Consider the following 23,856-nt stretch of genomic DNA (forward strand, 5'->3'; position numbering starts at 1 on the left):
TATAACTTAATAGCTATAATTACATAGATCCTACATTCGTTTAAGGATTGTGCCTGCTAACAGGGCTGTTCCAGCTTCCCCAATGATTGGAAAAATACTTTGTGGGAATTAATGGCCAGGGTATAATAGGAAAATGTCCCAAGAATGTTTGCTTGGAACAGTTGGTCCAGGAAGTGTAACTTAACTGAGAACTTCCCTGTTTTTAATTACGAACCAGATAGCCCTACAGCCACCTCAGACTTTGCTCATCCCTGCCTGGGCTGCCTGTGAAGGAATAAATGATGATCGCATGTTAAGATCCTGCTTTTCAGTTAGTCAGATAGCACGCGTTGATGGTTTTGAAAATTTACAGAGTCACGGAAGTTAGGTTGAATGTTCATTCGGTGTTTTACAGGGATGGGGTTCATCTTAATTAGAAGGTCAAAGCCCACCTGGACGGGTTTCTGCCACAACAGGGCCTGCAAGGTCGGATGGCTTCCCAACTCCAGCCTGGTTAATGGCTCGGACACGGAACACGTAGCTGACACCCTCCGTGAGGCCTTGAACCTGAAAGCAGCAGGCACAGAAGCAATGGACATTTTATGAAGCAGTGGGTGCTTTATGTCATTTAAAACTATGTGCCCTTCCTCTGTAATAAAGATTGAGTCACATGGCACCAAAGGTATAGAACTTGTGTTCCAGGCCTGATTCTGACTAAGTCTAAGTGGGTGACTTAAGCCTTAGTTTACCTTTGCTCTGGACTAGAATCTATAAGTAGATCCCTTTCAACTCTGAGGGACTCTTTTTAAAAGATGATTTAATGGCCACCAACATCAGAAACAGAGCCAAATATGCATATGCCTTAAATGAATTAGCTACCTTTTTTTTTGGCTTAAAAAGACAAAATACAAAGTGCTCACAATAACATATATTGGTTTTTTCCCTCCTGATATTTTTGAAACATTCCATGAATAATTTCAAATGAAATTCTTGGCAAGAGAGAATTAAAAGCACAACACACACACACACTTTCCATTTGTTTAAAAGCATGTGAAAGCATGAGAACAAAAACAAACAAAAATTGTCCCTATAAATTTAATATAGCTACTTCTCACTAAATATACAAAAATTTAACATAACATAATTTAAATAATTTGTTAATTATCAAAATGTATTAAAATTCTAATTCCTCCAGTTTTTAATAACCAAGAAGATATCTGTGGAGAATCAGTTATATGTGTGCCATGCTTAAGAGTTATAAAGAGTTGCAAAAAATATTTATAATGCATTTTCATATGACAGTCCAACTTCATAATTTTTCTGTGATTTTGAGGGTTCTGTACCATCCCATTACCATTACAAATACTGTTAATACTTCATCAAAAATTAGCTCTCTACTTTTAAAACAGGTGACATTTAAAAGGTAGATTATATATGTTTATATATATAGATATATGTTTAAATATACACATACATCTATATATGTTTTATATAGATATATGTTTAAAGATTTATTTTATTTATTTGAAAGGCAGAGTTATGAGAGAGAGGGAGAAACAGACAGATGGAAATTTTCCATCTGCTGTTTTAGTCCCCAAATGGCTACAACAGCTGGCTGGGCCAGGCTGAAGCCAAGAGCCAGGACTACATCTGGGTCACCTACATGAATAGCAGGGGCACAAGCACTTGGGCCATCTTCCGCTGCTTTTCCCAGATGTATTAACAGGAAGTTGGATCAAAAGTGGAGAAACCAGGACTTGAAGAACCATTATCCATGTGGAATGCTGGTGCAGGAGGTGGCTTAACTTGCTGCATCACAATGCCAGCTCCCAAAGTATATTATATTTAAGAAAGAATCTATTATACCCAGAGGTGATAATTTTTCTCCATAGTTTTGTGATGAAGATCAATGACCAAAATGTGATTTAAACCAAACAATGGTGGAATACATTTATTCCATTAAGTGAAGTGCTTGTAACCATGTGAATTACATGTTTAAGTGAATTACATATTAAGTTGTTAGATTTTAATCTATTTATTATATTGCTATGATTCAGAATGCCACCATTTATGTAGTAGTAGTGTCCACTATAGTTAATTGATCCTTTTTTAAAAAAAAAAAAGATTTATTTATTTATTTATTTGAGAGCTAGAGTTACAGACAGAATGAAAGAGAGAAAGGTCTTCCATCTGTTGGTTCATATCCCAAATGGCTACAACAGCCAGGGCTGTGACAGACAAAAACCAGGAGTCTGGAGCTTCTTCCTTCCAGGTCTTCCACATGGGTGCAGGTGCCCAAGCACTTGTACTGTCCTCTACTGCATTCCCAGATGCATCAGCAGAGAGCTGGATCGAAATTGGAGCAGCAGGACTCAGCTTAACCCGTTATACCATAACACCGGCCCCAGGGTTTAATTCTACGTTTAGAAACAATGCCATGGGGCCAGAGCTGTGGTGTAGCAGATAAAGCCATCGCCTGTAGTGCGGGCATCCCATATGGGTGCCGGTTTGAGTCCTGGCTGCTCCACTTCCGATCCAGCTCTGCAATGGCATGGGAAAGCGGTAGAAGATGGCCCAACTCCTTGGGCCCCTGAACCCGTGTGGGAAACCTGGAAGGAGCTCCTGGCTCCTGGCTTCAGATCAGTGTAGCTCCAGCCATCGTAGTCATCTGGGGAGTGAACCAGCAGATGGAGGACTTCTCTCTCTCTCTCTGCCTCTCTGTAACTGCCTTTCAAATAAATAAGCAAAAATATTAAACAAACAAAGAATGTCATGTAACTAGTTTCCAGAGTGAACAGAAACATGTCCCTGTTGTGACAACAGACCAATTGCCAGGTGCCTGACACATCTGCACCTGACACTTACATAATGTGTGGCTGAGTCAGATTTCTGCAGCAGGTGTTTAGTCACCAGGATGACAACACCTCCACTGTTCCATCTTCCCAGGGGCATGGACTAAGGGCCTCAACAGCACTATAAACATGTAATCCATATAATCTATACAAATCTATTTTCCTTTTCTCAGACTTTTTTCTCTTCCCTATAACTTCCCTTGCCTTCTCCACCCATGTCCTCTACCCCTTCCAGTATTCCTATCTTACCAGGTTATAATTATCAATCATAAAATCAAATGAGAATCAGTGAATTTAGTCTGAGTCTAAATTCAAGTCCATTTCCAGTTTAAAATTCGTTTCAAAAATCCATTAGCTCCAAGGAAAAGCTATCATTAAATAAATAGTAGAATTCTGTTGTCAAAAACACAATACAAATCAATCCTTTTTATTGAAAGAAATGCATCCTTAACGCTTTCTAGGAACCCCTGACACTAGAAGCTGGAATGAATGTGGGTGCTCTTACAGAAGTAAGCCCACTATGTTCCAGTTGCAACAGTGTTAAATTCTCCCATTCATGGAACTCTCTCTCCTGTTTTCACTTAGGTTTATCAGATTTCACTTTTTAATATGTATATTTATTGTCTATAATAGGCCTGAACTTTGTTTGAACAGAAAAGAACTAGAAAAATGAATACATATCAAACTGGCTATGGAGATTAACAGGCAATCTTTACTTTCTTTATGCCTTTATTGTTTATGTTTTCATCAAGAGCATGTGTTAGTTTCATAGTCGGAAAAATCAAAAATTCTATTTTCACTTTAAAAACTGCTCATAAACAATAAAGCCAGAGGTTCACCCACAGGTTTGTGAGGCACACTCAACCTCAATCTCTCTCTTAAAAATTTGTCTTTATTTTTTGTTTTTCAAATTAATTAAATGACATTTAGGTGAATTAAATGACTTTTACTATTCTATGATATGTTTAAACCCTGTTATTTTTTCCTTCCTGTCCATTTTTTTCTGGGCTACTGGTCACTTTTGCATGGCTTCTCACCCTTGTTTTGCTTCACTTGACTCAAGTCCAATCTCAGACTCTTGGTATCCTTAACTTGGTAGACTGAGGATCAGGAAATCTTCACTGTAGCCATGCATATCCTCCTCCTCCACCACCACCACCACCACCACCACCACCGCCACCGCCACCACCGAGGATGTTTTTGACCTTTATTTTACATCATCCTAAAGGTGTTTGTATGTTTGTTTGTTTGTTTTGACAGGCAGAGTGGACAGTGAGAGAGAGAGAGAGACAGAGAAAAAGGTCTTCCTTTGCCATTGGTTCATCCTCCAATGGCCGCTGCGGCCGGCGCGCTGCGCTGATCTGATGGCAGGAGCCAGGTACTTCTCCTGGTCTCCCATGGGGTGCAGGGCCCAAGTACTTGGGCCATCCTCCACTGCACTCCCTGGCCACAGCAGAGAGCTGGCCTGGAAGAGGGGCAACCAGGACAGAATCCGGCGCCCCAACCGGGACTAGAACCCAGTGTGCTGGCGCCGCAAGGTGGAGGATTAGCCTAGTGAGCCACGGTGCCGGCCATGTTTGTATTTTAATCTAGAGCTATTCTTGACTCATCTGGGCATCCAGATAGCATCCCGGGTTCCAGTTCTTCCTTGATCTTTTTTCTTCCATAAAAAGATGTCTTTCCTTATTTCCTCAGTTTCGTAAGGGGGATGAGAGGGCAGATTGGCACATGCTAGGTTGAGTTAATGGCGTATTGGGTGTAATGGTTTATGGGCCATCATCTCTCCTAGAGGAGATATTTACATTATAGCAACTATAAAGCCTTTACCCCAGAGAATGACTGACAGATGGTACAGACTTCACCTGGGATAGCAGGCCAATGGGAAAGATCTTTTAGACGAGGTATATAGCTTGAATATCTTCCAAGGCCCACCCTATAGGAGTGACCTATTCTGCCAACAGATGGGGCTGTGTGAATGCAGTGTGCAACTTTCTGAATGACTGTGGTGAAGTTACACTTTGTTCTAAGTACTAACCAATGGAATTATATTTCTCACAGCTTCTGAGGCCCTACTGTGGATTCAGTTTCTCCAAGTGCCACTGCTAACAATGAGAGAAAACATTCTTTTGAGATTCCACTTGGTACAAGTGAGAGATTCAGTGGCTAAAGCAGAACAGGGTTTGGTAGACTGAGTTAGCAACTGGCTCAGCCGGCATATTCTACAGGAATCCAGAAGGCAATAATATGGATAAGCATGAGGCTAAGGTCAAGAGTTGAGTGAACCCATTATGCTAGTCTCTGAGAGCTCACATGAGCACAAGCAGGAGGGAGCAAATGAAGTGAGACAGGGCGTGACTCAAAGAACCAGCAGCTTACAGGTGTCCTGGTGTGACCTCTGTATAAGCACTCCAAAATCCAAAACCACCCTCAAAAAAAATCAGAGGTAGGAATTAAAAAGTTACTTTTGGGGGATGGTAAGCAGTATTTTTTAAGAAAAGCTGTGTTCATTTATTTGAAAAGTGGAGTTACAGGGGCCGGCACCATGGCTCACTTGGTTAATCCTCCACCTGCGGCGCCAGCATCCCATATGGGCACCTGGTTCTAGTCCCGGTTGCTCCTCTTACAGTGCAGCTCTCTGCTGTGGCCCGGGAGGGCAGTGGAGGATGGCCCAAGTGCTTGGATGCCTGCACCCACGTGGGAGACCAGGAGAAGGCACCTGGCTCCTGGCTTTGGATCGGCGCAGCGCCGGCCGTAGCGACCATTTGGGGGGTGAGCCAATGGAAGAAAGACCTTTCTCTCTATCTCTCTCTCTCACTGTCTAACTCTATCTGTCAAAAAAAAAAAAAAAAAAGAAGAAGAAGAAGAAGAAGAAGAAAAGAAAAGTAGAGTTACAGAGAGGGAGAGGCAGAGAGAGAGGGCTTCCATCCTCTGGCTTACTCCCCAAATGGCTCAAAAGTTAGGGCTGGTCCAGGCTGAAGTCAGGAGCCAGGAGCTTTATCAGGAGCCCACACACTTGGACAATCCTCCACTGCTTTCCCATGCACATGAGCAGGGAGCTGGATCAGAAGTGGGGCAGCCAGGACTCGAACTGGCACCCACATGGGATGCTGGACTGCAGGCAGCAGCTTAACCTGCTGTTCCACAGTGCCATTCCCAGCAGTATTGTTTTATTTATTTATTTTTTAGACAGGCAGAGTGGACAGTGAGAGAGAGAGAGAGACAGAGAAAAAGGTCTTCCTTTTTCCATTGGTTCACCCTCCAATGGCTGCTGCGGCCGGCACATTGCGCTGATCCGAAGCCAGGAGCCAGGTGCTTCTCCTGGTCTCCCACGTGGGTGCAGGGCCCAAGGACTTGGGCCATCCTCCACTGCACTCCCAGGCCACAGCAGAGAGCTGGCCTGGAAGAGGGGCAACCGGGACAGAATCCGGCGCCCTGACCAGGGCTAGAACCTGGTATGCCAGCGCCGCAGGCAGAGGATTAGCCTATTGAGCCGCAGGCAGAGGATTAGCCTATTGAGCCGTGGCGCAGGCCTTGTTTTAAGACAGAGTAACTGAACTGTGAGGTGGGTTAAGTGGAGGCAAAGAGGGAGCTGATGAATGGTTTTCAAAGCTCAGCAGAGGAATTCAGGTTAAATACAATCAACTGCTTTAAGCATCAGAACTTTTCCCCAAACTCAGCCAGTGCTAAATGGAATCTTACCAGGAGCCTGTTACACGCAACAGACCAGATCAGCGATCTCCTGTTACACTCCGCGTGCCCCTTACCTTCAGGTACTTGTTTGGAATCGCTGCCTCATTGAGTCCTCGCCACTGGTCTTCCTTGGCATGGGCCTCTTTCAAGTCCACGAAGTAACCAGTGACCGGCGTCCGCCCACAGTGGACTGGAGGCTTCCACTGGAGAACCAGGGAGGTCTTCCGCACTTCACTGTACTTGAGGCTCTGCGGTGGTCCTGAGGGAGGAGCCAATGGATAGAAACCATGATGTAGATAAGAAAACACAAAATGTGTGAGTTTACAACCATCTTTAACGTCTTTAAATTGAGCCTGATGCCGGTGTTCTTTTTCAAATCTAGCATTAACATGAAAGTAGGTATTTTGTGGTCATTTTGTCATCTTTCCCTGACTGCTCTACATACCTCAACCCATTAAGTTTCCTGATGATAGTAGGTGGGTAAAGTCACTTGAAGGTGCCCATCAGAGGCTGTATCAAAACTTGCCTTCATGCTGCCCTCAAGTCTCAAGTTTTAGAAGCAAATTATTTCAAATTACCTTTCACTGATAGTCTAAAAATCTCCCTCAATCTCAAATAGTTTGAAGAAAGCAATTCTATATGATGGCATATGAATATAGGTAATAATACTTCATTCAAAAGAAAAAGGAACTATCCCCAGTAGGAAGGAAATATTCCTCTAAAGCACATATTCCACAAATATATAAAAAAATGAGAGTTCATGGTTTACACAAAATTTTCAGTAAAATAAATACAGTCTGTCCCCTGGGTCCTGAATCTGTGCTAAATACTGCCAGGTATTTTACATTTATTTATTTTCTTTATCCTTAAGACAATCAACAATACTCAGAGAGAGGCCAAGTAACTGGATAACCCTCTCGTGCAAGAAGCCAGGATGTGCTCCGTATGAATGCTTTTTGCATTCTTGGGAGGGAAGGTCCAAACCACTAGCGGCTGCCTGTGTATCTGAATGACCCCCGCTGCTCTGCAGATGATAAAGCTATTTATTTCAGTTTTTTCTTTTTCTTGACTTACTTTTTAAAATAATGACTGATTGCTGGCTAACCAACTGAAATTGCCTAAAATGACTCACAGTGGCCTGAAAGCTAATTATAAGCATAGCCTCAAACGTGCTACATTTTGGCATTTGCAATTGATAATTCAATATTTGTTTGGCGCTTTACCTTGGCTTAACAGTTACAAATATGTCATCCTAGTTTTCTAATGTTTTATATGGAAATACATTTAATTAACAGCAGATACCTAATTGCAAAGGGCTTTTATGACCATGATTTTGCATAATCCTTAGAACCCAGTGAAGCATCCCAGTGGTGATCACTGACCCTGCCTTACAGAGGAGGAACTAGTTTCTACTGCTTCCTAGCACCTCTAGTCTGGAGTAGTAAGACTTATTTCCAACCTAATTCTGCCACTTGCTGCCTGTGTGACCTTTCTTTTAACTTGAGTCTCAATTTCTTCATCTGTAAAATGAAAGGATGACAAGACATTCTAACTGCTCTCTCCTTCAGGAACTCTCCTGATGTATGTCTTGCACAACAGTCTAAGTCAAAGATGGGACAGAGGAGCCACGTGGTGGGGTGGAGGACTGTCCCTTCGACTTTTTTTCACCCTGCAATCTACTCTGTTAACTACCTCACTTCCTATTGAGATATTTTCTATAGGCCTGCTCAGAATTTCTTAGCCTATGGTCACTTGCATTTATCTTCATTCAGGAATTGCAAGAATTTGTAAACAGACCTACATTTGTGCAGGTGGCAGAACTTAACTACCAATGGACTTCAAGGAGGTGTAAGAAAAAACAGTGTGTTTGCCTCTTCGAGCACTTGAACTTCTCTTGAGTTCCTCTTATAATTTTTGTACTCACACTTGCAGAGAAGTGATGCAAATGGACGCTCCTTAGGTGATGACAACATGAAGGCTTTTCAACAGTTTCAAAAACAGGAGGAGGGTGGCACTGGGGCCAGGGATTCTCCAGTTGTAAAAATGGATAATAAATCCAGATGGAAGAATTTACTCATCCTGTAGCACTTGAAGTGTTTGGGTCTCTTAAGTCAGTACCATACATTAATGCTGCTAGCTTGAATTTTCATAGCTTAGTAAATTGTTTATATCCTCGGTTTTATACTCTATAACAGTTATTTGTCGGACAATCTTTGAAGGAGATTTTTTGCCAGCCAGATTTTTTTTAATTAAAAAAAATTTTTAATTTGACAATAGAGTTAGACAGTGAGAGAGAGAGACAGAGAGAAAGGTCTTCCTTCTGTTGGTTCACCCCCTAAATGGCCACAATGGCCGGCGCTGTGCCAATCCGAAGCCAGGAGCCAGGTGCTTCTTCCTGGTCTCCCATGCGGGTGCAGGGCCCAAGCACTTGGGCCATCCTCCACTGCACTCCCAGGCCACAGCAGAGAGCTGCACTGGAAGAGGAGCAACCGGGACTAGAACCCAGCGCCCATATGGGATGCTGGCGCTGCAGGTGGAGGATTAACCAAGTGAGCCACGGTGCTGGCCCCGCCAGCCAGGTTTAAGAATATTTTTAGGGATGCAGAGTTTGGAAAGTGTGGGGAGAGAAAGAACAGGGGAAGTCAGTGCAGAGAGGCAAGTGCAGAGAAGCTGTACTTGAGTCCTAGGTAGACGTGTTAAATCCATCCATGTGGTACAATGAGAAGCTGGGAAAGGGAGGGAGGAGGAAAGAAAACAAGGAACAGAATCCACATGGGTTTGGTCTAGAGAAAATTTTGTGGAGTGGGGTGAGATGTTTCAGAGCAGAGGGAGAATGCATGAGAATGAGGGGGTGCAGGAAAGTTTTGGGTGCCCTTTACTGGCCTTCAAGAAGCAAAAGCAAAGATCAGTGTGCTCTTTGGCACTCAAATTGTGTGTTTCTATCAATCCTATTCCAAGCAGAAACTGAGCTATGGAGGCTGCAGGATTCAGCTGGAATACAAGCATAAAGAATTTATATTGTTTAATGTTGTTATTATCTAATGTTATCATTAAAATATTTTAGGTGAACAAGCAGGGCCAAGAGACTTCTTTTCCTTTAAATGTTGTCCATACAGTAATTCAGTGCAGTTCCATGTTCTAAGTGTTTTGGAAGAAACTCCAGGGCTTCAGGGCTGGGGTGTGGTTTCCACCACTTACCTGGAACAGCAATGGTCCACTCTTCACAGGTGAAGCATTCACTCACTGCTGAGGGCGCTCCCAACCCAGCGATGTTCATGGCCGCCACTTGGAATTGATAAACCATGTTTTCCTTCAAGTTACTAATCTGCAACATTGAAAACATCACAGACAGGATGTTTGAGCTTTGCTTTTCCTAGTTGTTTGATATTTTATTTACCTTCTATGTTGCACACACCTATGGTGACCTTGTTTCATTCTAGTTGTTTAACATTTCATTTGTTGACCTCCTATGTTGGATGCACCCCAGGGCGATCCTCAATAAATCATAACCTTTTGTACTCTCTTCTCTGAGTGTGGGTGAAACTGAACTGCCTACAGTCAATAGAATATGGTAAATGTATTGGAAAACAAGTTCTGTGATTGTGCTATTTGTGATGTGCCAATGGAGAAGTGATACTGTAATTAAGGTCCCTAATCAGCTGATTCCAGTTCATCTAAAAGGAAATTATCCTAGATAAGTAATAAGAATCCTGGTAAGAACTCTCAAAATGAGACTTGCATCCTTCCTGAAGAGAAACATTGTCCTGAGTGCCTGGCAGAAGTAAATACCATGCTGTGAACTGCCCAGCTATTCACATCTGGAGAAGAGTAACAACCTTACAGCTGCAAGGAACTGCATTCTGCCACAGTGTGAATGAGCTGGGGAGAACTCAAGTTCAGAGTTCAGCTGACACCCAGACAGTAGCCTGTGTGACCCTGAGCATAGGACCCAGCTACGCTGTTCCGGGCGCCAAACCCACAAACGTGTAACAGAACAAATGTGAGTTGTTTTAAGTCACATGCTTTGTAAATTTGTTATACAGCAGTACATGTATATATTTAATGCATGTACAAATAGAAATTAAATGAGTTTTAAGCTAGGAGTTAAAATATCCAAATTCTTACAATATTTCTGCTCTTTTCTGAGTGACCAAGTATTTTCTATGTCCTTCAGTAAGATGTTGACATATAATATTTTAACTATCTCACACCAAAGATAAAGTGAAAATATTGAAAGAAATCTAAAAAAAATTACCCTCAAATGAGCAAACAGTGAACCAGAAAGAGTGGGAGTATAACTTTAAATTGCTGAAAGAAACAACTACCAATGTAGAATGTTTTACCCAGAAAAAATATTTGTGACAATGAAACAAAAAATAAAGATATTTTTAAGACAAATTAAAATGAATTTGTTCTCAGAATATCCTCACTGAAGGAAATCCCAAAATGTCTACTTAAGACAAAAGGAAATAACCTTTGACAGAAGGTCAAAGATGAGGAATCAAAAGCAAATAAAATGGTTAATATACAGGTATTATATTAATTCATATTTATTTTATCATTTTATTAATTCACATCTATATTATATCACATTAATTACATCAATTCATACTTATTTATAGTAATTATTATGTTGTTATATTATTAATTATATATTGATAATCAATTATTATTAATTATCAATAATTTAGGTATAATATAATTAAATGTTCATTATATATTATTATATAAATATTATACATTATATATAACATATACAATTATATAATTTATATGATATATTATGTATAATAATATTATATGTAGTAATAATGCATATATAATATACAATATATTAATTATATTTATATTAAGTATATTTTATATTAATTTTATTAATTTATTAATTTATATTAATCAATTAGCTATTTTATTTATCGTTGATTATTATCTGTATTAATTAAATTATATTAATAAATATTATAATAATATTACTTTATATTAATTAACATATTGATATATAGGTTAGTATATAGGTAAAAATGGTTAATATATAGGTAAATCTAAACAAATTTTGACTCTACAAAAGAGCAATCAATCATAATGCTATTTGAATTTAAAGAGAACACAGAAAAACACACAACAGTATATATGAGACACTTCAAAAAGTTATGGGAAAACTAAGTTTATTTTCATGTGAGAAAATTTGAAATAGTTTCTTCATAATAGGCATTTTCCATGTATGTTTTTGAAGATCCCACATAAATTGAGAAAAGGCCCTTATGTTCCTAAGTGAAAGGTAAAATCAATGGATGTTTGCTTGACTGTGAAAAACAAATGAAGAAACAAACAAAAACCAAGAATCTATACCTTCTAATATATTATAGGGGGTTAATTAAAATGATATTTTAAAACTATTCAAAAGTGGTCAAAGAAGGGCAGAAAATGTAACATAGAACAGAAAGGACAAAAAAGAGAAGACAAAATGAGATGACTGAATTTTTTAAAAAATAGTAAATAATAACATTAAACATTCTTAAGTGACAAAGACTATCATGTGGAACTAACTAAAACACAACTTGATGCTATTTTTAAGACACACATATACAGCAGAAAGTTACAAAAAAGACGGAAAGTTACAGGATAAAAAGTTACACAGCATGAAAGCACCAATAAAAAGAAAACCAATGTTTCTCTATTATTAACAGGCAATATGGACCTTTTTAAAATATTTTGGGACAATGTGGACTTTAAGGCAAGACATATTGTTAGCAATAAACAGGCACCTTGTATGTACCTAATAACATCACTTCAAAAAGAATTTTTTTTTTAAAGAATTACTTATCTACTTGAAAGGCAGAGATACAGAGAAGGAGAGAGATCTTTCACTGGCTGGTTCACTCTGCAACGGCCGGGGCTGGGCCAGGTGAAGCCAGGAACCAGGATCTTCTAGGTCTCCTACACAGGTACAGGGGCCCAAGCACTTGGGCCATCTGCTGCTGCTTTCCCAGGTCATTAGCAGGGAGCTGGATTCAAAGTGCAGCAGGTGCAGCAGCTGGGATTCAAACCAGCGCCCATATGGGACGCTGGCACTGCGGGCTATGGCATAGCCTTCAACACCACAGCACAGACCCCACTTCAAAATTTATAAAGTAACATTTTAAATGAGTGAATTTTATGGTAGGTAAATTAGCTCTCAATAAAGTGAGGTTATCCTGTAATCTTTCCTTCCTGTACTGTTCTTGTAAGAAATTGGTACAGGGGCCGGGGCTGTGGCACAGTGGGTTAAAGCTCCAGCCTGCAGCGTTGGCATCCCATATGGGTGCCAGTTTGAGTCCCGGCTTGCTCCTCTTCCGATCCAGCTCTCTGCTATGGGCTGGGAAAGCAGTGGAAGTTGGCCCAACTCCTTGGGCCCCTGCACCCACGTGGGAGACCTGGAGGAAGCTCCTGGCTCCTGGCCAGCTCAGCTCAGCTCTGGCCGTTGCAGTCATTTGGGGAGTGAATCATTGGAATGGAAGACCCCTCTCTCTCTCTGCCTCTCCTTCTCTCTCTGTGTAACTTTGACTTTCAAATAAATAAAATAAATCTTAAAAAAAAAATAAATCGGTACAAATTAATTCTAGCCTCAATATAATCTCATTCATAAACATAGAAGCAAAAATCCTTAATGGTAATCAGCAAGAAAATCCACAAATATATAAACAAGATATGCATAGAGTCCAAGCTGGGTTTCTCCCAGGAATGTAAGGTTGTTTTAACATTAGACAGTTACTAGAATGCACCACATTAAATTCAAGGGGTAAATCACATAATCACTTCAATAGACTCAGGGGGGAAAACTGATAATTAAGTAACTCTCAATAACCTGGAACTAAAGACATTTTCTTTAATTGATAAAAGTTATCTACAAAGCACCTATAGAAAACATAATAGTTAAAGGTGAAATGCTGCGAATTTTCCTTTTAAGATAAGGATCAAGTCTAGAAGGACCAACTTCACCACTTCTATTGAACATTGTGTGAGTCTAGGCACAAAGCAAAGTAAGAAAATAAAGTAAAAAATATAAAATTTGGAAAGAAGAAGTAAACTATCAATATTTACAGATGACCTGACTATGTAAGAGGGAATATAGGGGCTGGTGCTGTGGCGCAGTAGGTTAATCCTCTGCCTGCGACACCGGCATCCTGCACCCATGTGGGAGACTGGGAAGAAGCACCTGGCTCCTGGCTTCGGATTGGTGCATCTCCAGCCATTGCGGCCATTTGGAGAGTGAACCAGCGGGTGGAAGACCTTTCTCTCCGTCTCTCCCTCTCACTGTCTGTAACTGTACCTCTCAAATAAATAAATAAAATCTTTAAAAAAAAAGAGGGAATAAAACAAATTATAGGTAACTTATTAAAGTCATTAAGAACACTTAGCAGGGGCTGGCATTGTGGTGCCAACAGGCTAAACCACCACCTGAAATGCCAGCATCCCATACGGGTACCAGTTTGAGTCCAGATTGCTCTACTTCTAATTCAGCTCCCTGCTGGTGTGCCTGGGAGAGCAGTGTAGGATGACTCTAAGTACTCCAGCTCCTGTGCCATGTGTGAGACATGGATGAAGCTCCTCACTTCTGCCTGGCCCAGCACTGGCCCTAAATGCAGCCATTTAGGGAGTGAACTCTCTGTTTCTCCCACTCCCTTTCTCTCTCTGTAACTCTGCATTTCAAATAAATAAATAAATAAATCTTGAAAAAATTTTAGAAAAGAAAACAGCAAAAAACTACATTTAACAACAGTATTCAAAATCAATATTTAAAAATTATAGTTCTCTATACAGCAACAAAACTATATAAAAATATACTATTGACAACACTGAAAATATATAGTACCTATAAATAAGTGATGTGCAAATCTCTGCAGAGAATTACAAAATTTTAAAGAAAAACTTTAGGGGCCAGTGCTGTGGCACAGTAGGCTAAGCCTCTGCCTGCAGTGCCGACATCCCATATGGGCACCGATTCAAGTCCCAGCTTCTCTACTTCCAATCCAGCTCCCTGCTTGTGGCCTGGGAAAGCAGCCAGAAGATAGCTCAAGTTCTTAGGCCTCTGGACCTGGGTTGGAGACCCAGAAGAAGCTGCTGGCTTCTGGCTCCTGACTCAGCTTCAGCCGTTGTGGCCATTTGGGCAGTGAACCAGCAGATGCAAGACCTTTCTCTCTGTCTCTCCCTCTTTGTGCCTGCAACTTTCCCTCTCAAATAAATAAACAAAATCTTTTTTTAAAAAAAGGAGAAAAACTTTAAAGAAGAGCAAAATAAATGAAGAGAAATATCATGTTCATGAATTAGCAGACTTATTTTTTAAAAGGCAATTATTCCTTACCTAATATTTTTAAAAGTATCAATCATTCCTTAATTTACTCCTAGATTCAATGTAGTCCCAATTTTAATTCCAATGGATTTTAGTTTATATTATTTCTTTTATTGTTGTCTTTCTTTTTTTCTTGTGTGTCTTTGTTTTTGGTAAAACTTGGCAATGTAATTCTACAACTTATATCAAAGTACAAATAGCTAAGAATAGCCCTGGTAGAAGAAGGAACTGGCAGAACTTGATCTATCAGTTATCAAGTTTACTGTAAAGCCATAATAATTGAATCAGTGTAGTTTGGCCCAGGGTAGACAAACACACCAGAAGCACAGAATAGAGATCACCAGAATGGTCTTGTGCCTATAAGAAAATTGATATGATACAGGCAGCCTAGCAGAACTGCAGAAAAGGACAAACTTCAACAGACAATACTGGGGAACTCTGTCTCCACTGGAGGTGGGGTAGGATTAATGTGACCCTTACCTCACAGTGTATACAAAAATTAAAGGTGAGTTAATGACTGAAATGTAAGTGGGAGGGGCCGGCGCTATGGCACAGTGGGTTAACACCCTGGCCTGAAGTGTTGGCATCACATATGGGCGCCGGTTTGAGACCCAGCTGCTCCACTTCCAATCCAGCTCTCTGCTATGGCCTGGAAAAGCAGTAGAAAATGGCCCAAGTCCTTGGACTTCTGCACCCACGTGGGAGACCCGGAAGAAGCTCCTGGCTCCTGGCTTTGGATTGGCACAGCTCTGGCCATTGCTGCCATCTGAGGAGTGAACCATTGGATGGAAGACCTCTCTGTCTCTACCTCTCTCTGTAACTCTGTCTTTCAAATAAAAATAAAATAAATCTTTAAAAAATGTAAGTGGGAAAACCATAAAGCTTCTAGGATGTAATCTACAATATCTCTATGAAAAGTATTTCTTCAAAAAAGCACAAATCACCAGTGACAAAGGAAATATTGGTACATCTGACTACCATTAATTTGAGATTAAAATGAATGTGGTTCAGGAAATATTTAGATGTTGAATTGCCACTGGTTCTATTTAATTGAAAGAAATTCTGAATGACTAGTTGACCAAAAAAAAAATATATATATGGGTGAGATGGTCATTTACACATTCAATTTTTTTTTTAGCCTTTGTCTATATTCTAACTAAACTAGGGTCCCTGTACTTGTAAAACTACTTGCAAAACTCCTTAATTGGTGAAGGATAAAGCCTTTGTACTGTAATCTAAATTTAAAATGTTATCTCAAAAACTAAAAAAAAAAAAAAAGGCAGAAAGAAGGGTAGAAGGAATGAAAGTGGGGGAAGGGAAGATGGGAATATCATGTTTTTAGATTTGTGTCTACAAATTACATTGAACCTGTTAAAATTAATTAAAATTTTAAATTTTTTAAAAATTAATGTGGTCACTATAAAGAGGAAAACATGGCCAGCGCCGTGGCTTACTAGGCTAATCCTCCGCCTAGTGGCGCCGGCACACCGGGTTCTAGTCCCGGTCAGGGCGCCGGATTCTGTCCCGGTTGCCCCTCTTCCAGGCCAGCTCTCTGCTGTGGCCAGGGAGTGCAGTGGAGGATGGCTCAAGTCCTTGGGCCCTGCACCCCATGGGAGACCAGGAGAAGTACCTGGCTCCTGCCATTGGATCAGCGCGGTGCGCTGGCCGCAGCGGCCACTGGAGGGTGAACCAACGGCAAAAAGGAAGATCTTTTTCTCTGTCTCTCTCTCTCACTGTCCACTCTGCCTGTCCAAAAATAAAAAAAAAAAAAATTGAAAAAAAAAGAAAAAAAAAGAGGAAAACATGCCACTGGTGGTAGAAGATAACACAATTTACACAGATCAGTATTTATATTAATAACATATAAAGAATGTTATGAGTCAATAAAAAAATTAGAAAAATGGGTAGAAGCCTTAACAGGCATATCATTTAAAAAATGTTAAGGGAACAGTGCTGTGACACAGCAGGTAAAACCACCACCTGGGCACCAGTTCAAATTCTGGCTGCTCTACTTCTAATCCAGCTCCCCGCTAATGTGCCTGGGAAAGCAGCAGAGGATGGCAGAAGTCCTTGGGCCCCTGCATCCACGTGGGAGAACAGGAAGAAACTCCTGGTTCCTGGCTTTGGATCAGCCCAGCCCCAGCGGTTGTGGCTATTTGGGGAGTGAACCAGTGGATGGAAGCTCTCTGTCTCTTCTTGTCTCTCTGTAACTCTGCTTTTCAAATATATAAATAAATCTTTAAAAATATGTCAGAATGGACCACTTACAAAGAAAAATATATTCACATTCATTTGATACTCAGATTGCCAAAACTGAAATTGTGTGAATACACCAAGTGTTGACAAGGATGTAAAGCAACAGGAATTTCCGTATTCTTCAGAAAAGAGTATGGAATTCTCTACTAGAGTGGAAGATAAATGACTCTGGTCTAGCTAATCTACTCTGTGAATAAGCTACAGAAACTAAATGCACATATGAACAAGCACATGTACAAAAACCTTCACAGGTGGGGCTGGTCCTTTGGCATAGTGGGTAAAGCTGCTGCCTGCAGCACTGGCATCCCATATGGGCACCAGTTCGAGTCCCAGCTACTCCATTTCCCATCCAGTTCCCTGCTAATGCAACTGGGAGAGCAGCAGAAGGTGGCCCAAATGCTTGGGCCCTTGCACCCATGTGGGAGACCTAGAAGAAGCTCCGGCTCTTGGCTTTGGCCTAGTCTAGCCCCCAGGTGCTGCAGTCATTTGGGGAATATGGAAGACCTCTCTCTCTGCCTTTCCCTCTCTCTGTGTCTTTCCCTCTCTCTCTCCATAACTCTGCCTTTCAAACAAATAAAATAAATCCCTTTTTTAAAAATCTTCCAATAGATACTTTCCAAAGGATTGAATTTTTTTCTCTCTAGATTGTTTCATAAGAGGTCAACACCCTGGCCTACTGTCCAACAGAACTTTTAGGTAACTTATTAACTTAGCTATTAAGAAAACTTAGCAGGGGCTATCATTGTGGCGTAATGTGTTAAGCTACTGCCTGCAATGTCAGCATCCTATATAGGAAATGGTTCGAGTCCAGATTGCTCCACTTCCAATCTAGCTCCCTGCTGGTGTGCCTGGGAGAGCAGCCGAGGGTGACCCAAATGCTTGGGCCCCTGAACCCATGTGGGAGACCTGGAAGAAGTTCCTGGCTCCTGACTTCAGCCTGGCCCAGCCCTGGCCATTGTGGTTATTTGGGGAATGAACCACAGGATGGAAGAGCTCTCTCTCTGCCTCTGCCTCTCCCTCTCTGTAACTCTGTCTTTCAAATAAATAAATCTTTATTTAACATTTAAAAAATGTTCATATCTGCATCATGTGAAAGTACCCAAATAGCATTCAATAATGGAGTAGAAGAGTATACTGTGATACAGTCAAATGATGAAATACCATACAGTAATGAAAAGATTGCATTATTGCTACACACATAGATGTGAAAGAATCTTGAACATGTAATTTCACTTGTACACTCTAAGTATGTATATGACATTCCATAATTTTCAAACGTTAAATTAGAATGTGGCATTGAATTGGGAAATCTGCATTGCCCTGGCCTTACCCTGCTATGGACCCTCAAAGCATGAGGTTCTGTGAGTGCTGGGAGATGACAGTAATGAGGGGAGCCATCAGTGAAGGCATCAGTGAGACCTCAGGTGCCTGAGGTGGGCTGAATAGTGGAGGCCTCTGTGTAGAGGAGTACACACATGGAGTACTCCTCTCTGGCCAACAGCGCCACTATGCAGGGACACTTTGTGGAAGACTGAGTCTGGTCATCAAGGCCTTATCCCTTTGTCCTCTGAGATTTAGATACTGAGAGTTAAAACTCTAGAGTCATTTGGATCCAGGGACTCTTGAAGCTAGTGGCATACTGGATGTGGATGTTTTATAAATTTTGCAAGAAACATTAGTTTTCCCAATCAGTATACATTTTGTGATAAATATTCTAAGAAAGTATTATGTATATGAATCAGAATATATAAATGTTACCTGGTTAACTAAACTTCTTGTATTTACCTAGGTATGTTTTTCACGAACTCATGATACAGCAGACAATGGACACTGGAGAAATGGCAGGAATCCTTTACAAGGTGCTGAGGGTGCACATGTGTGTGTGTGCAAGCATAGCCTCATATGTAGGACGGAAGTCACAGGCTTACCTTGTATGCCTCGTCACTGACAGCCTTGATGTTGGCTTCTCTCCATTTTCCAGGTACTCCACCAATTACCTCGCGATAATTCACATAATAGCCAGTAATTTCTGTCCCTCCAGTCTTATCTGGTTGCTTCCATCCAAGAACCATTGAGTCACGAAAACTTTCAAGACATTTGATATCATAGGGTGGAGATGGTGCCGCTGTTGCAATAAGAATAGCTTGTGAGTAAGACAGAAATGTGTTAATGACTCCCTGTGTATCAAACTTGCTTAACTGATGCCATGTATGAGGGCACTAGATCTTGCAGTGTAAAATTAAAACATGAGACGTATTAGTAACTTGACCTGTGACTTGATGTAGAAAAAATGATGGACACGGGGTCAAAAGTACACTGCAATTATAATGCCAAAGATAAAAAGAATCTGCTGCAGCAAGATGGTACAATATCCTGAAAAGAATGACTCTTTTTTTCCACAATAAGAAATATTTTTTCCAAGGTATGTATTTTTGTTTTTTATGTGGTTTTGTTTTTATTTGCCTTCTGAAGAAAGTGGAATGTGCATTATCAGTTTCTGCTTCAATTCCCTTATTTAGAATTTCCAAATGATTAGATCTCACTATTCAGGCTCTCTTATCCTTGCAGAGAGCTTGCAAACAGGAGAAATCTTATTCTGGAACACAGCTTTCAAAAACATTTTTTAAAAGCAGGTATTGGGGCTAGCACTGTGGCTCAGCAGGTGAAGCCACTGCCTGCAGTGCTGGCATCCTCTATGGGCACCGGTTTGAGTCCCAGCTGGTTCACTTCTGATCCAGCTCTCTGCTACGGCCTGGGAAAGCAGTGGAAGATGGCCCAAGTCCTTGGGCCCCTGCACCTGTGTGGGGGACCTGGAGGAAGCTCCTGGCTCCTGGCTTTGGATTGGCCCAGCTCCAGCCATTGCGGCCATTTGGGAGTGAACCAGCAGATAGATCTCTCTCTCTCTCTCTCTCTCTCTGCTTCTGCCTCTCTGTAACTCTGACTTTCAAGTAAAATAAATAAATCTTTTTTTTTTTTTTTTTTGACAGGCAGAGTTAGACAGTGAGAGAGAGAGAGACAGAGAGAAAGGTCTTCCTTTTTCTGTTGGTTCACTCCCCAAATGGCCGCCACGGCCGGCACTGCACTGATCCGAAGCCAGGAGTCAGGTGCCTCCCCCTGGTCGCATGTACCCTGCGATTTTCTCTTAGTATATAATATTTTTGTTGCATTATTTTTAACCTGACGTGGAATATTACTTATTATACTGCTGGCACTGTGTTTGTTAATGCCTACTTGGAAAAATATTTGGAGAACATTTCAAAAGTCTTCCTTCATTTTGTGGCTTTGCTGATCAACTTTTCAATCTACTATTGACATTACAGTACGGAGTGATGGAAAGAAATCCATCTAAATATGCAATGATGTCAGAAGGAATTTTATAAATATTTATTTGGATTATAGAGAATAAACTATCTTATTCTTTTCTTCCCCACTCACCAACCTCCTTTATTCTTTACATCTAAAAAAAAAGAGTTCAGATTACTGTTTGAACATGAACCTCAAATGAATATCTCATCTCATTTCGAGATGAGGGACAAAAAAAAGTGTCAAAAAACATAGGTTGTTTCAGAGGTTGGGGGTGGGTAGAAATAGGGGATGGATGAGAAGCATTTAGAAATTTATCACCATGTGTTCATCATTTTCTTTCTTATTTGATTAGAAAAACATTCTACCTTAGGATATATATATATATGTGTGTGTGTGTGTGTGTGTGTGTGTGCGTGTGTAAATATGTGTGATAAATGGCTTGATAGTTCATTTCTGTGAATAATATTCTATTGTCTGCATGTACCACCATTTATCCACTTACCTACTGAAAAATTTTATACACACACACACTTATGTACCACATATATCAAATATCCTAATTGGATAATCTTAGTTTACTGATAGTCTAAAGTAAATCTCTCTGGGAATGTGGATTGCATATCATAGCAACTCAGAACAGACAGTTATCTATAGTCATTTGAAGTAAATTATTTGACAGCTGAGGGAGACCAACAGAGGTTCACAACCATGGCCCTGCCTCAATGTTACGTGTTTGTGAAATATTTTTCTGCTACACGTACTGAACATGAATATTCTAAAGGATCTCACACAGGCTACGACTTTTAGGTTCTTTCTGCCCTCATGCTTAATTCTCTTGGCAAAATGAGACCACAGGTGTGCCTCCCTGACAAACAACAACAAAAAAGTTCTGTAACCAAATTACTCTAGACCTTCTGCCATTATTAAGCCCCAAACCCCTACCCAATTACTTTTGCAAGTCGTTAGATGAAAGTATTTCGAGTGGCGAGCTGAAAACACAAAAAATTAAGAACCAACATTGATGAAAGCAAACAGAGATGAGAGATGGGATCTGGACAATGAGATGAGGACAGGATGGAGACAGATGAGACAGTTCGATTTTTTCAACTCTCACCTAGGTCCTTCTTCGTTTTCGGGGGCTCAGACTTACTTTTCCCCTTAGGAGCTGCCTTCTCTGGTGATGGGGTCAGCTCTTCCTGAACTGTTTCACTTACTTTACTCACTTCTGTTTGGCCCAGGTTGTGGGAGCTACTGGGTGGTGAAGGTTTGTTAAGTTTGCTATAGAGCAAAGCATCTTTCTGAAAGGTTGGCGGGGAGGCCTCATGCACAAACCCCCTGGAGTCTGTTAGTCCACCGGGCGCAGCACTCGGCTCAGGCCACACATCTGGAGATACTTCTCCCCCTACAATTTCCAAATAACAACAGAAACGCGGTGAGCCTGGACACAGCGCACATTGCTCTTAGGTAAGAGAATAAGTAGAAAACATTAGGACCACAAGCAGAAGAAAAACAGTCATGACTTAACGGAAGTCAGTTGAATTTGCCAGAAATACAGAAAGCGTACATTTCACATAATTTACACCAGAATACATTTCAACTTCTCCATATTCTGGGAAAAGAAGAAACGAGAGCAACAACAAAAGCAAAAAACCATAGACAGAACAGGAACTGTTTCTATATGCAGAACCAAATGTGTCTTTATGTAAGAAAAAACATGTCTCAGACATTTCTTGAGATATAAGCCTTATTATTCAACAGAACTTTAAAGAGTGATCATAAAGTGTACAAGAGACATATTAAAAATCCTAATCCTAATTTTATAACAGAAATATGCCCGTTACTACTATAGTAATGATCTGTACCTCCCAATCTCAAAGCAACATGACCACTATTGTCCATATAAGGAATATTCAAAGGTAATATGGGATGATAACTGAACACAAGTGATATTCTTTTTAATGTGTTATCATTTCACAGATTTTATTTTTGTCCCTCTGAACTACCTGAGTTCTCTCTCTACTTTCCAAGCTTAAGAGGTACATCACACACACACACACACACACATATGTAAACATGTGATTAAGCAATGACATGTGCTTTGCATGAGTTTTAGAGGAGTTTACAAAAAGCAGGTTAATGTGCTATTAGTGAAAACAAGCCTGGCTTCGTCGCAGATGAAATGGCTTTTAGATGATCTGTGTTACGGGTGATGCCCCACTTCATGGAATCAGGATGGCCCTTCTCAGTCCCAGGATGAGTGTGAAGTTAGAATGGAGGTTCACACAATGGGAAATATGAGGAAACTTGGGCTTGTGAAGATGGGAAGGTTATAGATGCCAAGAATCAGGACAAGTGACGAAGATCTGTAAAATGACAGCTATGGAAAGTTAGACGTCACCAAGAGTCAAAGAAAATGACCATCTCAGGATGCAACCATGGAGCAGTACTACAAGCTTCAAATGATTTCTGGAGAGGAAGATATGTTCCTTTATAACTCAGAAAAACTCATTTCCCCCAACAAAGTTATGCGTGACGAACTTACCAATAGCGGCTTTGACCTCAATAGCTTCCGAATCCTGGGAATATTCACTAAGCCCAGCAGCATTAACGGCTCTGACCCGGAAAATATAACTCTGACCAGTCACCAATCCATGACAAGTAAATCTAAAAGGAAAGAAAATTTTTTAAAAATTCTAGAAAGGAAGTCAGGGAAGATGATTATTAGCTCAATTAAATGATTTGGTTTTATCAAAATGATTCATTTTTCAAAAAGAATAAAAAGATGCAGAGAGATTCAAATATCTTATATGCTTAAGAAGGCAAATGAGGCAATTTTGTAAATTTTGTTAAAAAAATGGTTTTTCCCTGATGCTCACTGTAAAATGGAGACAATAATACCTACATAATAATGTTCATGTATTAGTTATAAAGTTGTAAAGTACCTATTATAGGGCCTGACATATAAAACTCATTTAATAAGTAATGGGGCATCAACACTATTATTTTTAAATTGTTTTTGTTTTTGTTTTTTTTTTTTTTTTTTGAAAGACAGAGAAACGGAGTGCCAGAGGTAGACAGAAAGAGATCTTCCATTCACTGGCTCACTCCCCCAGTGCTTGCAATAGCTGGGGTTCAGCCAGGTCAAAGCCAGGAGTCTGGAATTTCACCCAAGTCTCTCACATGGTGACAGGGACCTAGTTAATTGAGCCATCACCTGCCAACTCCCAGGGTACGTTATCAAGAAACTGGAATTGGAAGCATAGCCAAGACACTCCAATATGGAATGCAGTTCTCCCAAGTGGCATGTTACCTGCTACGTCAAATGCTTCCCCTAGTAATATTACTGAATGGCTATTTTAGATATATATTTATAGCTGAAAGGCACAGACTGCTTCTTGTCACAGAGACCTAACCATTGTCTCTCTGAATTTCAGAGAAGGTACA

The 23,856-nt window shown here is 40.5% G+C and overlaps 1 protein-coding gene across 6 annotated transcripts in view; it reads right to left on the bottom strand.

Moving 5' to 3' along the window:
- MYOM1 (myomesin 1) overlaps window positions 1-23,856 on the bottom strand; it is a 166,423-nt gene that overhangs the window by 46,154 nt on the left and 96,413 nt on the right. For 4 of the 6 annotated variants that reach the window (XR_011379417.1, XM_070050417.1, XM_070050418.1 and 1 more), the window contains exons 17-21: window positions 22,955-23,076; window positions 19,035-19,231; window positions 9,720-9,846; window positions 6,596-6,780; window positions 432-546 (exon numbers count right to left, since the gene is read on the bottom strand). Coding sequence is in view for 5 of the 6 variants with exons in the window: in XM_070050417.1 (XP_069906518.1) it covers window positions 432-546; window positions 6,596-6,780; window positions 9,720-9,846; window positions 19,035-19,231; window positions 22,955-23,076 (746 nt within the window). In the remaining variant the exon portion in view is untranslated. Of the gene's footprint in view, window positions 1-431; window positions 547-6,595; window positions 6,781-9,719; window positions 9,847-19,034; window positions 19,232-21,526; window positions 21,815-22,954; window positions 23,077-23,856 lie in introns of all 6 variants that reach the window. The other 2 variants (XM_051852088.2, XM_051852087.2) reach the window with 1 other exon arrangement.

Source organism: Oryctolagus cuniculus, chromosome 10 (genome assembly GCF_964237555.1).
Source record: "Oryctolagus cuniculus chromosome 10, mOryCun1.1, whole genome shotgun sequence".
NCBI classification, from domain to species: domain Eukaryota; kingdom Metazoa; phylum Chordata; class Mammalia; order Lagomorpha; family Leporidae; genus Oryctolagus; species Oryctolagus cuniculus.